The 22,311-nt window shown below is 43.4% G+C and overlaps 1 protein-coding gene across 1 annotated transcript in view; it reads right to left on the bottom strand.

Annotated features, from left to right (window-relative positions):
* Nucleotides 1-6,124: 6,124 nt before the first annotated feature.
* ARFGEF3 (ARFGEF family member 3) overlaps nucleotides 6,125-22,311 on the bottom strand; it is a 165,358-nt gene continuing 149,171 nt past the window's right edge. The window contains exons 28-34 of the mRNA XM_040627843.1: nucleotides 21,094-21,270; nucleotides 19,455-19,569; nucleotides 18,622-18,724; nucleotides 18,257-18,388; nucleotides 16,465-16,586; nucleotides 11,373-12,597; nucleotides 6,125-7,277 (exon numbers count right to left, since the gene is read on the bottom strand). Of these exons, the coding sequence (XP_040483777.1) occupies nucleotides 7,086-7,277; nucleotides 11,373-12,597; nucleotides 16,465-16,586; nucleotides 18,257-18,388; nucleotides 18,622-18,724; nucleotides 19,455-19,569; nucleotides 21,094-21,270 (2,066 nt within the window). The 3' untranslated portion in view covers nucleotides 6,125-7,085. The remainder of the gene's footprint in view (nucleotides 7,278-11,372; nucleotides 12,598-16,464; nucleotides 16,587-18,256; nucleotides 18,389-18,621; nucleotides 18,725-19,454; nucleotides 19,570-21,093; nucleotides 21,271-22,311) is intronic.

The raw sequence follows: 22,311 nt of genomic DNA, 5'->3' as shown, positions 1-22,311 counted from the left end.
TTATGGCTATACCAAGCTTCGTTTATTTATAATTTTTAATGGAAACAAGTCAATTCTTTGGCATAATACAAGAAGGGATAAAAGAACCCTTACCACCCACTGGCTTTAGAGTGGGAAATGGTAGTCGGGGAACTGTTTATAATGTAATTTATTTCTCTTAGAAAAGCAGGAAAATAATTTTGAATAATAGTCTTTTGGCATGATTAGGGCAATAAACGTCTTATTCTTAACTCCCTTCCTCCCACCCCACCCATCCACTGAAAACAACAAACAAAAATAAGTGAAATACTCTTTCCCTCTAGGCACCTGCTCTGCCCCGATCACGCCGTACCTGGATACCCTACCGCGTGGTTTGCACTGACGTGAAACCCAAAATATCAACAGCACTAATCTTTGTCCAGTTTTGCCTATTTAGCAGGAAACCAATTTTTATTACAGATAACCACTTCTAACAAAATACAGCTGGAAGAATTGCCAAGGGAGGAAGACAGAGTAGCCCGCACGTGATCATGAGGTAGCCATGGGTGACCACTGGTGGCTGGTAGTGTCAGGGCCCGAGATTCCTTAACTTGGAAACACATTTTATGTGGTAGCTCGAAAGACTGGCTTTCAGATCCCCCCTCCCTTTTTTGGCACCAGTTAGTAACATAAGTTGGAAATAAATTATTTCTAGAGATTAATATTTTAAATTTAATTTGAAAATCAGTTACCATTTGAAGAACTAAAAGCATACCTAATTTCCAAAACAGATTATGGAAAACAAAAGTGAAATAAAACACTTCAATTATTTCCGTCCACAGAGGCAAGAACTTGACTCTTTAGTACCATTAACACTTTGATATGCTTTCTGATCTCACTAATTCTAGTAAATATTGTTATTACTTTCTATTTATACAATCTAAAGTAATTTAAAGGTCAAGATATTCAAGCAGAAGGCTTTGGAGAAAATGAATCAATAAGAATTATATGTAATTAATATTTTGGATATATATAAATATAATGGATGATATTTTAAGGTACTTAATTTTTTTCTCTCTGAATTATTTCCTCTATGATCCTTATTTTTTATTAATTAGCTTTGGAAATTCGTTTTGCATTAATCAAAGTGTTAGGAAATAAACTAAGGCCCCACCTATATTTGAGTTAACATGATTTCACTGTATCCCAAAGCATATTGATGCACATGTACGTTTCTCCCATCATTGGAAGATGAGAGAATACGGTCTCCACCGTGCAGATATGAACACAAACACATTTACGGAAAAGTCCTTAAAACAGGCACGTGTACTGCTCAAAAGGGAGTTGTTCAGTTTGCAAATTTCCATGAAACCACTGGTAGACTCTTTACAGGTACACAGGAAATTAAAATAGAAATTTACACCAGACAGTTAAGTGAAAGATGAAGGTACATCGAGTAGTGTAATGTCACTTTGAAGGGTCGGTACTCGGGTGACTAATGAGAGAGAGAAAAACCTACCGGCAAGCAAGCAACTACTCAAAAACCTCTGGAAGCCAGGAGCCAAGGTTGTAACAGAGTTGAGATGGAAATAGCAAAACCGTAATGACAGAAGAAACTCAAACACTACATATTTAAATTTAAACTCACCCCAGTACAAGTCAAAGGGTCAACAGGATACAGATGATCATCCATAGAACCAGTGTCTCTAAATACAAAGACGAGAAGCTTACACAGATCTCACTGTTCCATTGAACGGATACATTCATTGTCTTTTAGCTTGTAAAAAACCGAATTGTTGGTATAATAAACCTAGAAACTGGGAGGATGGAATAGGAATGCTGTAGAGAATCCAATCCCAAGCTGTCTGCCCAAGGTTCAGTTTGGTGTTTCTCTAGAGCTTGATAAGTCAGGCTGATCTTAAAGGTAGTAGCTGGAAAGTTTTTCAAGGCAGTTCTCGGAGTGTGGTCCCCAGACCAGCAGCACTGGCCTCACCTGGGTCCTTGTTAGAAATGCAAATTTCCAGACCTACTGAATCCGAACCCCTGGGCGTGGGCCCAATAACCTGTGTGTTAACAAGCTCTCCAGGTGATGCTGATGAGCACTAAAGTTTGCGAACCACTTTAGAACAAAGTCAAAAGATACTACACAACCACTACTTAACCTTCAGGATAGGAACTAAGAGTACAAACAATTCTTGGTGGTGGAAAGGCTGGAAGGACCATAACTGGATGGGATTCCCCAGCAGTTGACGACAGTTTGGTCACTAGGATGGTCAGCCAGTCTCTCCTCCCTGGAACTCTCATGCATTATTACACAAAGATGGGGGGAAAGGTTTCGTACGGTGCTAGTGGTGTGGTATCGAGTTTTCTTCAGTTAGTGAGTGGTGCCATCGTTTATAAGGAATCTGAGCATTGTTCTCAACTGAGTTTCTCAGAAATTATCCCCGGGGATAATTTTTTTTGTTTGGTTTTTTTTGGTCTGTTTTCCCTGAAGCAGTAATTGTGTTTTGGAAATCTAAATGGTGTTCTAGCCCAAAACTTTGTATTAAACTCTTACTTCCACATCAAATACAAACATTATGAGCAGAGGAAGAGGATCTCACAAAAGGAGAGACAAACAATTTTCTAGATTGCTCCACTACAAGGGAGGAGAACACAATTTTTTTGATGAAGCATAATTAGTAAATCTTGCCCAATAACAAGTTCATATTTCCAATAAAAAGTGCTTAAAAAGAGTCTCTTGCTTTTTTTAAGGCCACACTAAATGTCACTAGGATCACCTAAGTGGTACCCATGCATATCCAAGCTCTGTCATCTGCTTAATGCAAATGTTGGATTTTCCTTCTGCCTGTTTCCTTGTCTGCAGAGTATGTAGAAATATTTAGGCATATGGCACATGGTTACTATGGATACTGACCTGATGCCCCCAGTACCTGGATCTTTAAACCATCTTGTCTTACCCGTCGCTTCCTCTTGGGAGAGAGTGCATTTGAAAACTGGTTATAATTTATTTTGCATATTCCCAAACTTCGATGATGACTTACATATTTACTACCGTATACTTCCCAGGGAAGCAAGTAGAGAGGCACTGTTGGCTACAGGGCACTTTATTCTCAGTGATTAAACGGCAATTGAAAAAAGTTTACTCATCATTCTGGACACAGACTGCTATGCTTTTCTGCGTAACAGCTGCCCATGAACAATATTGTTCCATCATTTGGCAAGTTTTCTAAATTACCACCGCTGGCCTGCTTTAAGATTAAAGTTTAGGTCTTATTTTCAAACACTCAAAATATTATGTTATATATGATCTTTCTATATATAAACACTAGCTTTTTCTTTCTTTTTTTTTTTTTAACCCTATTTGAAAAATCCTCATAACATAGCAGATCTGGGACATCAATCAGATATTTTCAACTCATTTTAACTGTTTAGTTCCTTGCAACACTGACGTGCTTCCTCTGTGTACTAGAGCCCGGTGTTGTAGAGAGAGCGCGGCCTCTGAATTCAGGAACACCTCTTTTGCCACCAGCTTTGCCATTTACTGGCTATCTCGGGCCAATTTCTTAACCTCTCTGGGTCTGTATCCTCATCTGAAAAAAATGAGGAAAGCTATGCCTCTTGGACAAGGTTATTGTGAGAACGAAATGCTAATGTCGGTAAGGTCTATATTCACGGTGGCCCTCGACAAATGTCACCTCTTCCCTTCGGTCTGTAAACCATTGCTGTGGTTACCCGCTCCAAACAGAGGTCTTCATTCTACTTAGTTTGATGGGTAGAACACAAATGGATTCTATTTTCTGAGAAAAAACTTTCCTACCTAAGCAGTCTTGTGATGTATTTGGAGTAAGTCCGGGATATTTTACAATCGAGTTACCTTCTTATGGTTAAGACCATTTGACTTTCTCCACTGACTCTGTATAAGCCTTCTTCTTAAAACAGCAAGAGCTAAAAGCCTGGTAATATTGTACCAAGAAGTTTCCATTTAAAGGTACTTTTGAATTATGCTAATATTTTGTCACGTCTGATTGCAAATATTTTAATCTGAGCTGTTATGTATGTTGGCATCCGTCTTGGTCGGTCATTAAATAGAATAAAGATGGTAGAAAATGTCCTAGTTTTGTATTGATGGAGAAAGCTAGGAAATAATCATAAGGGGAGAGAGAATAAGATGGTGAAAAGAGGCAGTCCGAGCCTTTTGAAAAGCTCATCAGGAGAGGCAAGAGCTAGGAGAGCTCCTGGCTCTCCCTCAAACCTCTCCCCTACGGCAAGGAGAAATCTGACGATGAGGGCCGTCTATTTGGCGGTCAGGAATTCCTAAACACTCTGAATTTTGTAGGTGCTTTCATGATGCATACTTTCCCAAAACATTAAAGAGAGTAAATCTCAACCTTAGGGTAACACACTTTTGGCAGTAAATACAGGCAACTGAAAGCAATGTGCAAAATCTTATTCTGCCTCAATCAGTAAACACACAGTAGTAACTGTTTTAACCACCAAGGCTGTCTTGACCTTGGTCTTTCGGAGACCTTGGGAGAGAGGGAGTAGAGGAAGAGAGGGGGAAAGGCAGAAACCAAGACACCAGCAAAGTGTGAGGGGCTGACCAGGGCAGTCTGGAAGGGACCGCTCATCTACCAAGGGTTCCTCTCCACCCCTGGAGAAGACGGGCTCACTGTGACCTGACGTCCTATTCGTCAGAGATTATTTACATCAGACAATATCCTTTTTGACAACCGCAAATACCTCTGGGAAGTATTAGGTGGTTTAGCTAACTTTCTGGTTGAAATCTGGTGTGGATGTGGAGCAGGGGGTATGCTGGGAACGGAAGTGGGCAGAGACCAATGCGGGGCTTGGGGCAGCCTGTACAATAGATGGGAAGGGGCCAAACCCTCTTAAAAATTGTAGGTAAAGAACAATGTACATTTTCTCACTCTTTAATTCTTGGAACCGACAAGGAGTTTATTTTCATAAACTAGCCTTGGATCTCATAACAGCATCTGTGTGGGAATGGATTCTGATTTCTAAACAATTAACATACTCTGGGACACGACATTCTACATTGAGACTGGCTTCCCTCGAATCTGTACTTTATGAAAAGTTGCTATATAGAAACATTTTATAATCACTCTGATTTGATACTCTGGTCTACTGAAGCTCCTTCCTCGCCCCCAAGGTGAATTTTGGGGTCCTCGTGGGCTCACAAAGGGGAACTAAACCTCAGATAAGCTGTACTTCATGGTGGTTCTGTTTCTTTTTGTAGCTTTTGTTAAAAAAGAAAAAGTACCTTTCAATTTACTTCTTCCAAAACATAAGAATTTAAAAGTATAGACTACAGCTCATTTCTATCCCCAAAATTCATTGCTTGTTAAGATCAAATAGTTGATCTATTTCTAAACTTATCTAATGAGTAAAGCCTGAAGGCAAAGAGAGTGTGTGGTGGAACTGGAAATATGTTTTCTGGACTCCAGTGATCTCTGGATGATATATGGAATGATGGGGTTCTTGTAGATTGCCTAAATAAATCAGGGAACCCCGTCTTCATCTTAACCTTGTGGATAGTTAAATATTTCTCAAGGAAGACAAAGTTTACAAATACCAGCACTGAGTACAGTTGTTCGTTTTAAATCCTTCTATACTGAAGAGTTAATGTTTTATTTTTGAAGAATGACACTCAATTATGAACACATTTTTAGGGGCTGGGAAAATGATAACATATGTCTTAGCAACTAACTCTACTTTCTAGAATGTACATGAGTGGGCTCGATTGGGGAGTTTCAATTATTATAATTTAAGAACTAAAGTATATCGTAAATAAGATAAAGTTTCCAAATTAATTTCCTAGTACTATCGAAGAGAAATATCCATGTAAACTGCCATTTAGAAAGACCTCAGACTAGGGTAATTTTACTTGCCAGAGAGGACAAATATTTTAAATTGAAAAACTTAATTTCCTAAATTTCATTATGTCCCCTTCTCCTTTAGTTTTATTTTCTTCTGAGACTAGAGCTTGTGTGTCCGACACTATAATTTCATGTGACAGTTGTACAATATTTTAAGGTTTCAAATGACTTCATCCCAGTCTCCTTTCTCACCCCCTCCAGCTGTCCCCCTATCACCCCACACTTCCTGCCCCGTTCCCTGAGAAGTCTGCTCACTGGATGGAGAACTGAGTCCTTTCCTCCAAGGGTGCTGAGACAAAATGAGTTGCATTTTAACATTTTGTTTTCTTAAAAACCCAATGTTCCGCCTTATGTTCAGACAACTGGAGCCTAGAAATGTCTGTGCAACAAGAAACTAAGGCACCATTTTTTCTTTCCCTTTCCTGTGTTGCCTTGGGAGCAAAAGCAAAGACTGACGGGAAGCCAGGGTGGCGGGTCAGTCTTACATCTCCTGGCAAGATCTCTATCAGCCACTGTCGCCGGGAGCTGTGTGTCAAAAGATGCCAGGACTTAGACTTAAAACTAAAACTAAAGAAAGGAGAGCATTTCTGCCTTTAGAAATAGGGAAGTAAAGGCACAACAGTACCTTAAAAGAAGTTGGTAAATACCAACCAGAAAATCTTGACAATTTAGGACAACTTTGAAACGTTCTGGAAAATTCTACAGAGGAAGTCATCCCTTTCTTGATTATGACGCCCAAGAATAGGTTTTTCCAGCTGTTGTCTTCCCTGCTAAGCCCATAATCATAATGGAAATCTTCCTCCAATGAAGAATGTCTGCTACTAGATGTGGAGTGCTCACACGTCAGCTTGACTTACCAGCAGGTATCTCCCTAACAATTGCATTTAAAAGAAAAAAAAAAAAAATCAAATGGATCAGTGTAGTGTTTTCAAAGAAGTAGTCCTTGAAAGGGACCCTTTCGGGAATAACATTGCAGGCAAAAGCACTGGGAAATAAACATCAAGATTTAGAAATGTGTCAAAGAATGGAGACTTTTCTGAAATAATGTGCAAAATCAGAGTATCGTTTGTGTCCTCTGGATAGAAGGTGAGTGTCCAGAATGGCCCCAGTGCTGATCAGCAAGGGAGGGGCAGACTGTTCTCCGAGACACTGGGTTCAGCGGGGCTGCCCGTTGCACTGGTGGGCGTTCTCTAACCTTTGCTGCTGTATTTCCTCAACGTGAGTCTTCTACGCGATGATGTCATAGACCCGGCCCACTCTGCCCAGCCATTCCCTCACAGCCTGGCGCACTCTGATGTCCGTCACGTGGCAGGTCAGCTGGCTGATGCATGGGAACACCGCTGGCTGGAGGGCTGTGAAGGTCTGGTCTGGAAGGATCTGAATCTGATTGAGAACTGTTAGCACCATGTTGGTCCATGCCTAAGAGAAAGGATGGAGGAGAATTATTAGTAGCTTTCCCCTCTGGGTTCATTTGAACTCTCAGGTGTGGCTGAGCCCTGCCAACCGGCAAGTGAGTTTTCTCGGGCTTTAGGTTGCAATAAATTAGTCTTTACCCATTCAGTGTGGCTAGAAGTTGTCATTTTAAATTCATATATACAAGGCATAGCGGAGTCTCCTCTAACATTAGGAATACCTTATTTTCAGGTTTCATGGACTACGGGCATACCTTGTTTTATTGCACTTTACTGTGCTTCCCAGATACTGCTTTTTCTTTCTTTCTTTTTTCAAACAGAACATCTACACAGCCCTGTGTGGAGCAAGTCCACCAGCATTTGCTCACTTGTGTCTCTGTGTCACACTTTGGTAATTCTCACAATATTTCAAACTTTTGCATTATTATTATATTTGTTATGGTGATCTGTGATCTTTGATGTTACTATTGTTTTGGGGTGCCATGAATCGTGCCCATATAAAATGGTAAACCTAATCGATAAATGTGTGTGTTCTGACTGCTCCACTGACCAGGTCCCCCATCTCTCTCCTGCTCCTCAGGTCTCCCTACTCCCTGAGACAAAACAGTATTGAAGCTAGGCCAATTAATAACTCCACAATGGCCTCTAAGTGTTCAAATGAAAAGAACAGTCACAGGTCTCTGCCTTTAAAAGCTAGAAATGATGATGCTTTGTGAGGACGGCATGTTGAAAGCCAAGATTGGCCCAAGAGCCTAGCTTCTAGCCTGGGTCAGCCAAGTTGTGAATGCAAAGGGAAAGTTCCTGAAGGAAATTAAAATTGCCACTCCAGTGAACACACAAATGATAAGAAAGAGAAACAACTTTAGTGCTGATATGGAGAAAGTCTGAGTGGCCTGGATAGAAGATCAAAGCAGTCACAACCTTCCCTTCGGCCAAAGCCTAATCCTGAGCAAGGCCCTAACTCTCTTCAATTCTATGAAGGCTGGAGAGGTGAGGAAGCTGCAGAAGAAAAGTTCATGAGGTTTAAGGGGGAAGAAGCCGTCTCCATAACAGAAAGTTGTGAGGTGAAGCAGCAAGGGCTGATGTGGAAGATGCGGTAAGTTCTCCAGAAGGTCTGGCTCAGATCATTCATGAAGGTGGCTACACTAGACAGTGGATTTTCAACATAGATACGATAGCCTTCTATTGCAAGATGCCATCTAGGACTTCATAGCTAGAGAGGAGAAGTCAATGCCTGGCTTCAAAGAACAGGCTGACTCTCTAGTTAGGGGCTCATGCAGCTGGGGACTTTCAGTTGAAGCCAGTGCTCATTTACCATCTGAAAATTCTAGAACCCTTAAGAATTATGCTAAATCTACTCTGCCTGTGCTCTGTAAATGGAAGAACAAAGCCTGGATGACAGCACATCTGTTTGCAACATGGTTTACTGAATATTTTAAGCCCACTGTTGAGAACTACCCAGAAAAAAACATTCCTTTTAACATACTGCTTATTGAAAACAGTACAGAGGTTCCTCAAGAAGTTAAAAATAGAGCTACCCTACAACCCAGCAATTGCACTCCTGGGTATTTACCCCAAAGATACAGATGTAGTGAAAAGAAGGGGCACATGCTCCCCAATGTTCATAGCAACAATGTCCACAATAGCCAAACTGTGGAAGGAGTTGAGATGTCCTTCAACAGATGGATAGAGAAGATGTGGTCCATATATACAATGGAATATTACTCAGTCATCAGAAAGGATGGATACCTACCAGTTGTATTGACGTGGATGGAACTGGAGGGGATTATGCTAAATGAAGTAAGTCAATCAGAGAAAGACAATTGTCATATGGTTTCACTCATATGTGGAATATAGGAATAGCGCAGAGCCTAGGGGAAGGGAGGGAGAACTGAATGGAAGGAAATCAGAGAGGGAGACAAACCACAAGACTCTTGACTCCAGGAAACAAACTGAGGGTTGCAGAATTGAGGGGGGTGGGAGATGGGGTAACTGGGTGATGGGCATTAAGGAGGGCACATGATCTGATGAGCACTGGGTATTATATGCAACTAGTGGAGCATGGAACACTACATCAAAAACTAATGCAGTATATGTTGGCTAATTGAAATTTTAAAAAATAAATTAAAAAAAATACTGCTAATTGATAATGTCCTGGTTACGTAGAGCTCTGATGGAGATATACCCAGAGATTACTGCTATTTTCATGCCTGATAACACAACATCTCTTCTGCAGCCCATGGATCAAGGAGTAATTTCTACTTTCAAGTCATTATGTAGGAAATCCATTTTGCAAAGCTATAGCTGCCATAGACAGTGATTGCTCTGATGGCTCTGGGCAAAGTATATTGAAAACCTGGAAAATATTCACTATTCTAGATGCCATTAAGAACATTCGTGATTCACGGGAAGAGAATAAAACATCAGCATGAACAGGAGTTTGCAAGAAGCTGATTCCAACCTCATGGATGACCGTGAAGATTCCGGACTTCAGCAGAGGAAGTTAACTGCAGATGCGGTGGGAAGAGCAGGAGAACTAGAATTAGCAGTGGAGCCTGAAGATGGGACTGAATTGCCACGATCTCCTGATCAAACTTGAACAGACATGCTACAGAGAAATTGTTTGTGAAAGAGTCAACGCAGCAAACTTTATTGTTGCTTTAAAGAAACTGCCACAGCCATCCCAACCTTCAGCAACCACCAGCCTGATCTGTCAGCAGCCATCAATATCGAGGCAAGACCCTCCACTGGCAGCAAGACTGGCTCGCTGAAAACTTCAGAGGATGGTTAGCATTTTTTAGCCATGAAGTATTTTTTAAATTAAGGTATGTGTATGTGTGTGTGTGTGTGTGTATTTATTTCTAGATATGCTATTGCACACTTCCTAGACGACTGTATAGAGTAAACATAACTTTTACATGCACTGGGAAACCAAAAAATTCATCTGACTTGCTTTGATATTTGCTTTCTTGCAGTGGTCTGGGGCCAAACCCGCAGTATCTCCAAGGTATCCTTGTACAAAAACCTTACTTATTCCTCAGATTTTTAAAAACTCTTTTGCCTTCTCATAATGAAATTTCCATAGGACATTTTTAATTATCAGTCTCTATAATGCCTAGCAAACTGGAATAGGACTACCTTCACTCAGGATAACTTTTAAAATCATAAGCAAATCTCCAAGGCATGAAAAAAATTAAGACATTTGTCAAGAAGGTCATCTATTATAGAATAACCATACATCTCCCTTTGGACTTTTGCAAATCTAGTCTGACTCTTGTGGATTTTGAAGTTTGGTTCTACTTTAGAGGAAAATAAGGCCTCTTGTAAGATTCATGTTAAGTCCAAATTTATGTTTATTCTGAGAGTACGTTCCTGCGTAGGTTCACAGAATCCTAGGATCTAAGATCCTAGGCCCACAATTTAAACACCTGGGTTAAAGGGCTCCCTATGACTCTAGATCCCTCTATTTCTCTTTTACCATTATGTCTATTCTTAAACTAAACAGTACCAACACTGTTTTCTTCTCAAGCGGAGTTTTTGATGTACCATGGAGTTAGTTACAAATACTAAATATGTGAAGGAACGGGAACGCTCAAAGCCCTCTTAAGAATGAGCATTGTTATGTACTCCTAATGGGTTAGAAAAGCTCGAGATGAAAACAATTCATTGGTATAACCCCATAATAACAGGCACTTTGCTTTTTTTCCTTTACACAGTTCTTCAGTGCGTCTTCCAGGGATCTGCTCAGGACTCAATGCCAGTGAAAGCACACGCCTATTAGAAGCTTCAGCCTCATCTGATTTATTCAGGTGAGTCCCGAGTTCTCAACAGCTCTTATAACCCGTAAAAATAATTCCTGAAGTTCTCTAAGAATAAAATTTCGCTTTCACACGGATACATTGACCCAGACGGACGCTACGCGCTCGGCTCGGGCGACCCTCGGACTCCGGAGGGGCGCTGGGTGCTGTCTCCTGCAGGTGGCTGTCAGCTGCCGGAAAGTGTGAGCGCTCGGTAGGGGGCCGCGGCTGTCCCTGGAAGGCCAGCCCCCTCCCGCCCCCGCCAGGTGCGCCTCCCCGCATCCCCGGCGCTGGCGCGAACCCACCTGGATCTGGGCCTCGGCGTCCCTCACCGAGACGCTCAGGGAGCTGCCGGTGGAGCCCGAGCGGGGCCTCTTCTCCTGTCGCAGCAGCTCGGGGCCCGCGCTGAACGAATGGCGCATCTGGCCCTGGTCTATCAAGTGCTGGGGCCGCTGAAGCAGCGGGGAGTCCTGGCCCCTCGCACCCAGTGGCTCTCCCTTCTTCTCCGCTTTGACCTCTTTGGGAAACGGAGGCAGGTTATGCTGCTGCTTCCTCTTTTTGTATTCAGTCATCAGCTTGGAAATGGTTTTGTCGGCCGCCATGGTGTAGATTTTGTTGCCCGCGTTCTCCCACCATTCCTTCTTCCGGCCGGCCTCCTTCTTCTCCACCTTGGGGCTCGGCGGCAGCGGCAGCAGGTCCCCGCCGCCCCCCCGCAGGCTGCCGGGCTCGCCGGCGTGCTCCCGGGGCTGCTGGCTGCGGTCATCCTCGGAAGGGGTGTCTTTCCCCGAGAAGCCTCCGGTTGACGGGGTGGATGACTCCGACTGGAAGGAGGGCAGGATGAAGAACGGGTCGCTCTTGAAGGGGGGCGCCTCCTCCAGGCAGCTCTCCAGGTCCAGGTGCATCTGGATGTAGTGGTTGCACAGCTCCATGCACAGCTTGTGCAGCCTCTTGACCAGCCACACCCAGTCGGCGTTGCTGATGGGCTGGACGCTGAGCGAGGGCAGCCGGGCCCTCCACTGCCGCTTCTCCTTGCCCCGCGGGGGGCTCACCTGGGCCGTCTCCTCGAAAATGTCTTCGTCCTCCGACGAGCACTGCTGCGACGAATCCGTGCTTCTCTCGTCGTCCTCAAAGAGCACTTTCTTCACTTGCTCGGCAGTGATGGTTTCCTGGTTGGTGAGGACGGCGCAGACCAGCGCGTGGAAGTAGATGTTAAAGCTCATGGCCGACTGGCGGTAGAGGTTGGCCGCGCCCCCGATGCCAGACACCTTCTTCAGCAGGCACTTCAGCCCCGGGCTGGTGTCAAACTCCCTCGCCGTCCTGTACGAGTCCAGCAGCAGGTCGAAGATGACTGCCAAGTTCTGCATGGAGATGTACCTGAGGAAGCCGGCCAGCTTGGCCTCGGGCACCTGCACCGTCTTCTCCTCTCCGGGGGAGGGGCCCTTGACGAACTCCTCTAACAAGATGTCGTACAAGTTCTGGAGCAACACTTGATGGGACAGCAAGCTCACCACGATCTCCCTGAAAGAGACGCTTCAAATGAAAACAAGGGGATGGATTAGTAGCCTTCTGCCCAATGCCGGTTGCTTTAAAGCGATTCCAATGTTACATATTTTAGAAGGAGGTAGGCAAAGTTATACACTAAACTGCTTTATTTCAATGCCTTCCTTTAAAAAGGGCAAACTTCGGGGCCCCTGGGTGGCTCAGCTGGTGAAGTGTCTGCCTTCGGCTCAGGTCATGATCCCAGGGTCCTGGGATCGAGTCCCACATCGGGCTCCCTGCTCAGTGGGGAGGCTGCTTCTCCTTCTCCCGCAGCTCCCCCTCCACTCTTGTGCGCTCTGTCTCTAAGTAGATAAATAATATCCTTAAAAAAGAAAAAAGGGCCAACTTCTTGGGGCATTACATAATCACCATTTTAATCACAAAGAATGGAATTGCTGATACTTTCTAGGTGCTATATGGTATTTCTGTTCTGTAAAAACTTTTCAATATAGGCACGGTACTGGGATACAATATTTGACATTTTATTACAACTATGAAGGAATTAAATCAGAAAGTAACAATTTCTGGTCAATTCTATGAATTTGAATTGGCTTTCTTCTCTACCCTTTGCTAACAACTTTGAGTTTGAGAAAAAAGTCCAATCTCACTGAAGTCTAGCTTTCTAGGGACCAAACCAGTTTACCAAGATTAACTGTTAATGCTTTAGCTGCATAGACATAAAAACTTCAGTGCTTCCAGCATGTGAGATGGACGAGGGCCAAGCATTCACAAAAGTAAGAAATGGATAATTTAACTCAAGCTTTCTAAACCAAACCTAGGAGAGAAGAAAGCTGTCATCACTTTGATATAATTCTCTTCTGCATCCTTTCCTGCCATCATGGCCACAGCACTCCTCTGTGGGCCCCGAATGCTCTTTTGAATGCACTGAGATGCCTCTCGGGTCAGCTACTTGGCACGGGGGTGGGGGAGGTGGGGGGGTGGGGCGAATCTTCTCTAGACACCTGGCCAGGACTCCTGGTTGAGAAGCGGGCGCAGCCCACATAAGGAAGCCTTACAAGTGCCCCTTGGTGATTTGGCCTCTTCTGTTTGGTTGGATTCTTATACGAAGAAAACAATTTCAATTCTAGGTACTACCTTTACTGAATATTTTAATTCACCCTTGTGGTTTGTGGTTTATGGTTTCACTTTGTTTTCACCGTCTTGGAATTGCATGAAAATAGCTTATGCCATTATGTTGCAAACTAATTCCCATAACAGGGTAATTATAAAATCATGACAACTCTTACTGTTTATTTCAAAGATCCAACTATTATGTTAATATGTCTGTGACCTTGCATTTAAAAATGGCTCTTTTAACAGAAAAGAACACAAATGCTTCTGTACATTTACAGGCTGACCTTGCCCTTGGTGCAGTGGGACACCGAGGAAACACAGTATGCTCAGCGCAGATCTGTCATTTACAGACTCTGACCCTTTCTAACAAATCACTTAAGGAATTTTTTTTTTGGTGGTAAAATATACATGATATAAAGTTGCTATCTGAGCCATTTTTAAAAGTATAATTCAGTGGCATTAAGTACCTGCACAATTTTGGGTAACTGTCACCACTATTTCTAGAACCTTTCATCCCAAACTCAATACCCCTTGAACAATAACTCCCCATTCCCTCCCTCTGTTTGATAAGTTATTTAAGGTACTAGGAACCCTGAGCATTCAGGATATTCTGAAGAGGAGGGCTGTAAAAGCCACAAAGCTGGCCTGGCGCTTCATGTCTACAGCTAACTGAACGGAAATCCTGTCACCACTCAAATCTGTTCCGTTGTCTGTCTGCCCCATACACCATAAAGTCCTCAAGGGCCAGGGCTGTAACTTACTCATCTTTCTCCCCAGGGCCCAGGAAAATGTCTGCTGAGAATAGAACTAAGTGTCCAAGACATACGGAGCAACACAGATTGAACAGATTGCCACCTGCAGGAAATGTTCTCCTTGAGAAATGGCTCTGACACCTCAACCCCATGTCCCTGGCAGCCTGGACTCCTGAAGCAGGAACCACAACCAGAGGGGTGAGTTTGAGAACCTTCAGAAGGTATAAACACCATAGCCCATATGACCTATCGCCTTCCCTGAGAGCTGGAAAGCCCTTTCCCAGCAAACCTTTAAAAGGACCATGTTTGAATTATGGAGTATCTTTATCAACTGAGACAGTCCCTTTGTTGCTTTAGGAGATAAAATTGCTAAGTGTGCATGTGGGAAGGACAGAAAATTCCTTTTGCTTTAGGTTCAAGCCACATGATGCACAGGAAGAAAACGAAGGGAAGCAGCTAGAGCAAACACAAATCAACAGATGGTTTTTCAATTTGTTGTACCCAAGTGTTTTTACCTTTTCTCCGCACACCCATCACAAACGGGACTGTGCAGTGCTTCTGAGGCCAAGCGCAAAGGAAAGCTCTCCTCCTGGAGAGTTAATTGCCCCACAGCTGGCTGACTTAAGACGTGCTGGTGCCAGTTTCAGAGAGAAACAGATTCAGAATTTCAAGTACTACATCTTAAAGCTCTCACGCTAGTGGACTGTGGAAAGCTAGGGCTATCCGTGCCAAGGCGATCTAAAATCACACCCAGATTTCTCTTTAATAATAGTATAATCAGTTTGATGTAGGTATTTTTTTCCGTGGGCGATTTCAACATGGACCTTTGAGGATACGCCTGATGGTATATACATGAACCTTCCTTAGGTCTAACTCACCTCGTGCTACATCCTTTGCTAAGTTAAGGACTGTCCTGTAATAAGAGTCAAATCCAAGAATGCCAAGCAGCTCCACGCCTTAGTGCTGTATGTCCCTGGATAGGTGGCCCAACCTCTCTGAATGTTTCCCCATGGCTGAGATGGGAGGGGAAATATCTAGCCACTGTATCTCACATATTGTGCTCAAATACTTATCATTACTATTTGTGGGCTAGAAGTTTAAAAATGGGCATTTCAGTCATGGCTATTATCTTCAAGTCTAGGAACAATAGTTTTTAGGCAAAATGACAGTATTTAAAAAGGGCAAGATTAGGGGCCCCTGGGTGGCTCAGTCCGTTAACCATTGACTCTTGATTTCAGCTCAGGTCATGATCTCAGGGTCTGGGATAGAACTGCGTCAGGCTCCACATTCAGTGGGGAGTCTCCTTGAGGTTTTCTCTCTCCCTCTCCCCGCTACTCTCTCTAAAATAATACATAAATCAATCTAAAAAGGCCCAGATTCTAGTGGCAGGGCACAGATCTTTTTGTCTGACAGCTGCATTGCTCACGAGAAGTTGATGTATTTCTCCCTGAAACAGTATGAATCATGCCTCACATTTCAAATTTTTTTTAAAGCATAACATAGATAATACTATAGACACACTGATTGTGTCCCCTGCCCCCCCCCCCCCGATTCATATGTTGAAGTCCAAACCCGCAGTACCACAGTGTGACTGTGTCTGGAGATAAGGTCTTGAAAAACAATCAGGGTGGACCCTCATGCACTATGACCAGTGTCACAGAGATTAGGACCCAGGCATGTACGGAAGAAAGACCGTGTGAAGACACAGGGAGAAGGCATCCCTCCAGAAGCCAGGGAGAGAGGCCTCAGAAGAAACCAACCCTGCCGCCCCCGGATCATGGACTTCTAGACTCCAGAACTGTGAGCCAGTTCGTTTCTGTTGTTGGAGCCACGCAGTGGAGGGTGCTCTGTATGGCATACTAGTTCCAGGGAGACGTGGAAGCTCTGGTTAAAAAGAGAACAATTTTCTGTAAAACCCTTTGCTAAATGACTCTATAAAAGTTTTTGCTATTCTTAGCGAAAGCTTGGATTACAAGGAGCCAGAACTGAAACTACATGGACGAAGTTGCCCACGTGTTTACTAGCTGCTTACCTCTTCTTGGTGTGTCCATTTGGCTTCTCATCAGGAGGCAGCTCAATAATGAGCTGACAGGACTGAGCGTGATCGAAGTTGTTTGGAGTCTTTGGTGAGCACTGGGTGTCCAACATAAACACCTGCAAAGGTAAGCAAAGGTACAGCTCAGAGCTCCATCATCCGCAACCTGATTCTACCAGGGATTGGCTGGATGGCCCTGGGTAAGTTGCTTACTCTTCCTACTCGTTTCCGCACCTATAAAATGAGGTTGATAATGGTTTCCTACCTGGTGTGTTTGTTGAGAGCATTAATATGTGTGTATTATGTACGTATAGCCTTAAAACAGAAGAATAAATATTCAGAAGTTAGCAACTGACACTAATACTAGTAACACAACTAATTTTATTATGTGACAACTCATTACACTCCCAACTAGCAAGCGCTGATATTTAATATTACTTGAGAGTAAATAGAGAGGGGTTGTGTTTGTAAGAAAAAATTTCTGATTTTGATGTCTCTGTGGTATAAGAAATTAATTAGGGCCTCCTGTTGGGACATGGATGTGGCCATACTCTATGGGACTGTGGGAGAAGTGACTAAGAAAACAGTAAACACTTCTTGATTCTTCCCTTTGAAAACAGAAGTATTCTTAAATGTTTTCTTTGCACATTTTGTAAGCATTATCAAATTACCTGGGTTATCTGAAAGGTGGATATAGGAGAAAGGCTGGGGACTGAAGAAGAGAAAATATTAAAGAGTAAAAGCTTTACTAAATGGCCTTTGCCTTTCTTCTCCATTAATGATCTATTGTTTCAGAAGAAGATTCTATGTTCCTGCTGTTGGTGGGATGTAGTTTGGAAGCCCACTGTGAGCACGTGGGGGAAAATCTTTAGCAGTGTAGTGGATTCCCCTTACGGCAGCTATTGCCTATAACCCCCAATTCACTTTACTTTTCTAAAGATTTAGAATAGTTATCCAATAATTCAATCCAACACTGCATAGGAATTTATAAAAATTTCTTAATGTTTTAAACATACCACACACATTTGCAAAATATCTTCTGCATATGAAGACATACTTCAAATATGTCTGTTGCCAATACTCAACAACCACTCCTATTATGAATATATGTAAATTTAGGGATAGTGCTTAATCCTGCTGGAAGCCCCATGCGGTCTATGTTAGGGACAGACTGACATGTCACTTAAGTATGTGGGAGCATGTCTGTAGCCAGCGCTAGTGCTGGAAGGCCTTTTGTGATTTAGGAAATGTCTGTTGAGTCGGAGAGTTACTAAGTGTCTTCTGTATGCCTTGCCCTAGGAACACCAAGAAAGTATAATATGTTCTCTGCTCCTCAGGAGACTACCACCAACTTTTCTGACTTCTGACATCTGCCAGAAGAAAAAAGTCATTGCTACATGGTGATCCCTGAGTGGGTAAGTATATTTTAATTTTACTTATGAGTTACATTCCACTGAAATTAAGCAGCTTGTAAATGTTAAGCTCTATACAGGAGATGTAAGAAAAAAACCCAAATAGGGACTCACAGACTGCAAGTAACATCAAAATTTAAGCAAATATGGTAATATAAGGAGTCCAAGCAAGTTTATCTGATTTGGGCACTGGAGGACGCACTAAGAAAGAGGTGGTGGAAAGGATTATAATGCTGTTGACTGAGTCAGCCATGCCTCATCAAGAACAGTACTGACAAGACGGGAGGGCTAGGAGATGTATGTCCCTAAGGGAATGAAAGGCAGTCTGGTGATGCAAGACCATCAGGAAGAAGCTTCTAGAAGTCCCCAGTCCTTACCTGCTGAGCCATGGCTCGAATGCGCCAGTACTCGGCCTCGGCACTGGGGGAGGAGGAGGGGGCCGCCACCCTCACCTGGCAGCCTTCGCCACTGAAGCTCTCGGTGCCGCTGTGGAAGCAGCCCAGCAGATCCTGGGGAGAAACACAGCAGACGTTTCCTGGCTGCATCCGGGTCCATCCTGGAGCTGCCATCGTCCCCGCGTCTGGGACGAGAGCACTGATCTGACAGCTTCTTTCTCCCCCTGGGTCGGAGTTCGGGGAGACTGTCTGCTAAGAGGAGGGCGGCATCCAGCTGCCGCATGGGACGGGCACCAGGGGCCACGGAAGACGGGAACCCGCCCTGGCTCTTGCTGCGAGCACCTTACCTTCACGGGCTTGAGCGTGGCGGAGAACGCGTCCTGCAGGGCACAGCAGGCAAGCCTCCACATCTCTTCAGTGAACACGGGGCCCGCGGTGACGAGCACGTACCTGCTCGAAGAGACAAGGAGAGAAGTCCCGAATCAGTACGTGCTGTTGTCCCTCCAGAAGCACACACACAATTACTCCCCAGCTTCCGTACAGCTCTTGCTGCCTCTTACCACTCCTGTCTTCAATCCGACTGGTGGTCCATTGTCCCAACACTATTTCCTAACGCATTTCACTATAAACATAGCAATGGGTCCCCATGACAAATAGGGCCATGTTTTGACCAAGCTTTGCATGCAAGACTATATATATTCTGTACTACTTTTCCATTCTAGCCCCATTTTCTACTACTCCTTGACAAATAACAAAAACCCTCTTGCCACTTGTGACGCTGATCTCCATGCTTAGGTCTGTGATGTTCTGCTTGCAAGTCCGCATCTAGCAAGAGCTTGCCCACCTTGAGGGATCTAAGTGTCATTAATAGAAAAAGCCCTTGCTGACCACCTACTCCTCTGCCCTCCTTGGCACGTACGGTAACTCCTTCCTATTATCATTTTCCGTGTGTCTCTCTGTTATGTCCTTTAGAAAAGGCTATAAGCCTCTTGAGGGTAGGGACCTTCATAGACTTCCTGTGCACCGAATGCCTCACACAATAAATATTTGCTGCTTAAACACTGAAATGAGGAATTATTGGCGTATACATATAGACATTTTTACTTCTAGAAAGCAATTCAAAAAGTGGATTGCTACAATAAAGTAATTTTGTGGAGAGCCGGGGGATTGTTTTCCTCACCGAATGCAGGAGCAGCCCACTCTGGAGATGGTTTCTGTGGGCTTGGCCACACACGCTACCAGCAACTCAAACAGGTCCTTCAGCACCGTGTTGATCATGCTCTCGTACCGGATGTCTGCATGGAAAAGGAAGACCAAGATTTCACTCAACTCTGTTGTGAAGGAGTGGGTTGAAATGGCATCTCTAGCAAAAGGAGAAAGTCTGAGCAATAAAAAGATGATACATCTGGGGGGAAAAAAGCAATCTTCTTGGATTTTCTTAAACTTGAATTTAGCTTGTATTAATCGTTGCATGATGAAATATATGATTTACTTTGATGTACTGATGTACATTTTTCAAAGTGATGCATATAATTCATCTACTTCCACAGAAGAGAACACATACAGCGTGACTAGTAGCTGGTAAAAAAGAAACACAGACTTTCCTCAGGCCTGACAGACCAAGTGCTCGTGGCAAACAGACCCTCTCTCATCATCTGAACTTCTCAGTGTGGCTTCGGTCTGCACACCATCCCCAAAGAAAATGGGACTTCCCCAAATCACATTCTATTTTCCCAAGTCAAGGAATACATCTGTATTCTTTTCCTCAAGGTCCTTGTGATGACACCAATCCAATTTTCAGTAGCATCCTCAGTGGTTCTGTGCTGTGCAAAGCAATGATCCAGTTGAGAACATCTACCCCTAGGGACAGTTATTGCTTATATGTGGAAACACCCACTGTTTTCCTTCTCAATTAACGTTCTTTTTTTGCAGAGGCAAGTTGTCCTTATTAAATTTAGTAGAGCTACCCGTTTCTTATCTTTGCTTTTTGACTCTCCCTTGGGGTGAACATCTCATGAGTTTTTCTTTTTTTTTTCTTTTTTTTTTTTCAGATTTTATTTATTTATTCAAGAGATAGAGACAGCCAGCGAAAGAGGGAACACAAGCAGGGGGAGTGGGAGAGGAAGAAGCAGGCTCCTAGCAGAGGAGCCTGATGTGGGGCTCGATCCCATAATGCCGGGATCACGCCCTGAGCCGAAGGCAGACGCTTAACCGCTGTGCCACCCAGGCGCCCCCTCATGAGTTTTTCTAACCTATCCAACAAGGGAGTCCCTTACCTTACCTCTTCTTTATAAAGAAAAGCCAAAGGCATATAGAATTATAACATCTAGGGTTAACAGTGATTTTTTTTTTTTCTGACTTCAATATACTATCCACCGCATACTTTCAGATCTTTTTTAAAGTGCCACAGATATTAAGACACTTCACCCCTAACCTCCCAAACAACTTCTTGCCTATAATTGAAGCCTTTGCTAAAATCTTATCTCCTCCACTTAGCCTCCCAGAGGAAGCAGGAGGATACACCCCTCTCTCGCCCAGACAACAAGGCCAGTTCTTTTTTAAATTTATTACATATTTGAACTTGCCTCCCTTCTTCTCATATACAGATCTACTAGATGGCATTATATTTTTAGCCACATATGTATTTTAAGTATCAATTTTCATTTTGATAATCTAGGAGAAGGTTGGCACTGACCATATAATTCTCTTCTTTTAGTAATTTCCAGACAAAAATCATACACTGGTATTTAGAAGCACTTTTAGACAGTGATGATTCCCATGAAAAAGAAATACTCGGCATGGTGTGGGAGCGTAGATACCTGAGTGTATAAAGCTTTGAATGTGCTCCACCACCAGCTCACAAGACAGGCCAATGGCATGCTTGAAATTAGCAGAAGCCGCATCCCAGTACGAATGGTCTTTATGGCTACGACGGAGCCAAACGGACATCACCGGGAGGAGAAGGTGAACAACCGCATAGATTCCAAACCCTGGTCCTGAAACAGAAAAGTCAGTGTCAGAACTGTGATTGCAGCAGCATTCCTGTAGGGAAACGGAAGTTACCGTCATGGCTTGGCATGGCCCATCTCTTTCACAGGAGCCCCCCGGCCCCCAGCTCTCTGAGAACTTCGAGGAAAAAGAATTAACTATCGATTGGTCTTCAGCAGCATTCTTTTTTTTTTTTTTCTTAAGATTTGTTTTAGAGAGCATGTGAGTAGGGGGGAAGGGCAGAGGGAGAAGGAGAATCTCAAGCAGACTCCCTGCTGAGTGCACAGCCGGACGTGGGGTTCAATCCCATGAGCCCGAAATTATGACCTGAGCCAAAATCAAGAGTCAGAGGCTTAACTGACGGAGCCACCCAGGTGACCCTCTTTTTTGTTTCTGTATGAACTTAGTTATGCAAATGATACATGAATAAATTCAAATACCAGTAAAGCTAAAGTATCATCTAACTCCAGTCCCCAGATGTAAACATACAGATGCATAGACACGTATGAGAAAATACCCTCTAAAGTTCACGTGCAAATATCTATATGAAACATCAAGAAACACATTAACGTGGGTTAGAGATCATTCTTTTGGGTGGATTTAGACATTCCCTCATTTTTACTGCCATATACTATTCCATTGTATGTATATACAACAGTTATTTATCTGTTCCCTTACTGATGGACATTTAAGGTGTTCTAATATTTTGCTTTATTGACAACGCTATAATGAAAATCCTTGTGAAAGTGATGGATTTTTAAAGTTCTTTTTTTTTTTTTTTAAAGAATGTATTTATTTATTCGACAGAGATAGAGGCAGCCAGCGAGAGAGGGAACACAAGCAGGGGGAGTGGGAGAGGAAGAAGCAGGCTCCCAGCAGAGGAGCCTGATGCGGGGCTCGATCCCATAACGCCAGGATCATGCCCTAAGCCAAAGGCAGACGCTTAACCGCTGTGCCACCCAGGCGCCCCACGGGTTTTTAAAGTTCTGATTAAAAAAGCAAGCATCTTTTTTCTAATAAACACGAAAAACAACATGCAAGTACAAAGA

This window comes from Ursus maritimus, unplaced genomic scaffold (genome assembly GCF_017311325.1).
Source record: "Ursus maritimus isolate PB19 unplaced genomic scaffold, ASM1731132v1 scaffold_13, whole genome shotgun sequence".
NCBI classification, from domain to species: Eukaryota; Metazoa; Chordata; class Mammalia; order Carnivora; family Ursidae; genus Ursus; species Ursus maritimus.
This window is presented reverse-complemented; position numbering and strand designations above follow the sequence as displayed.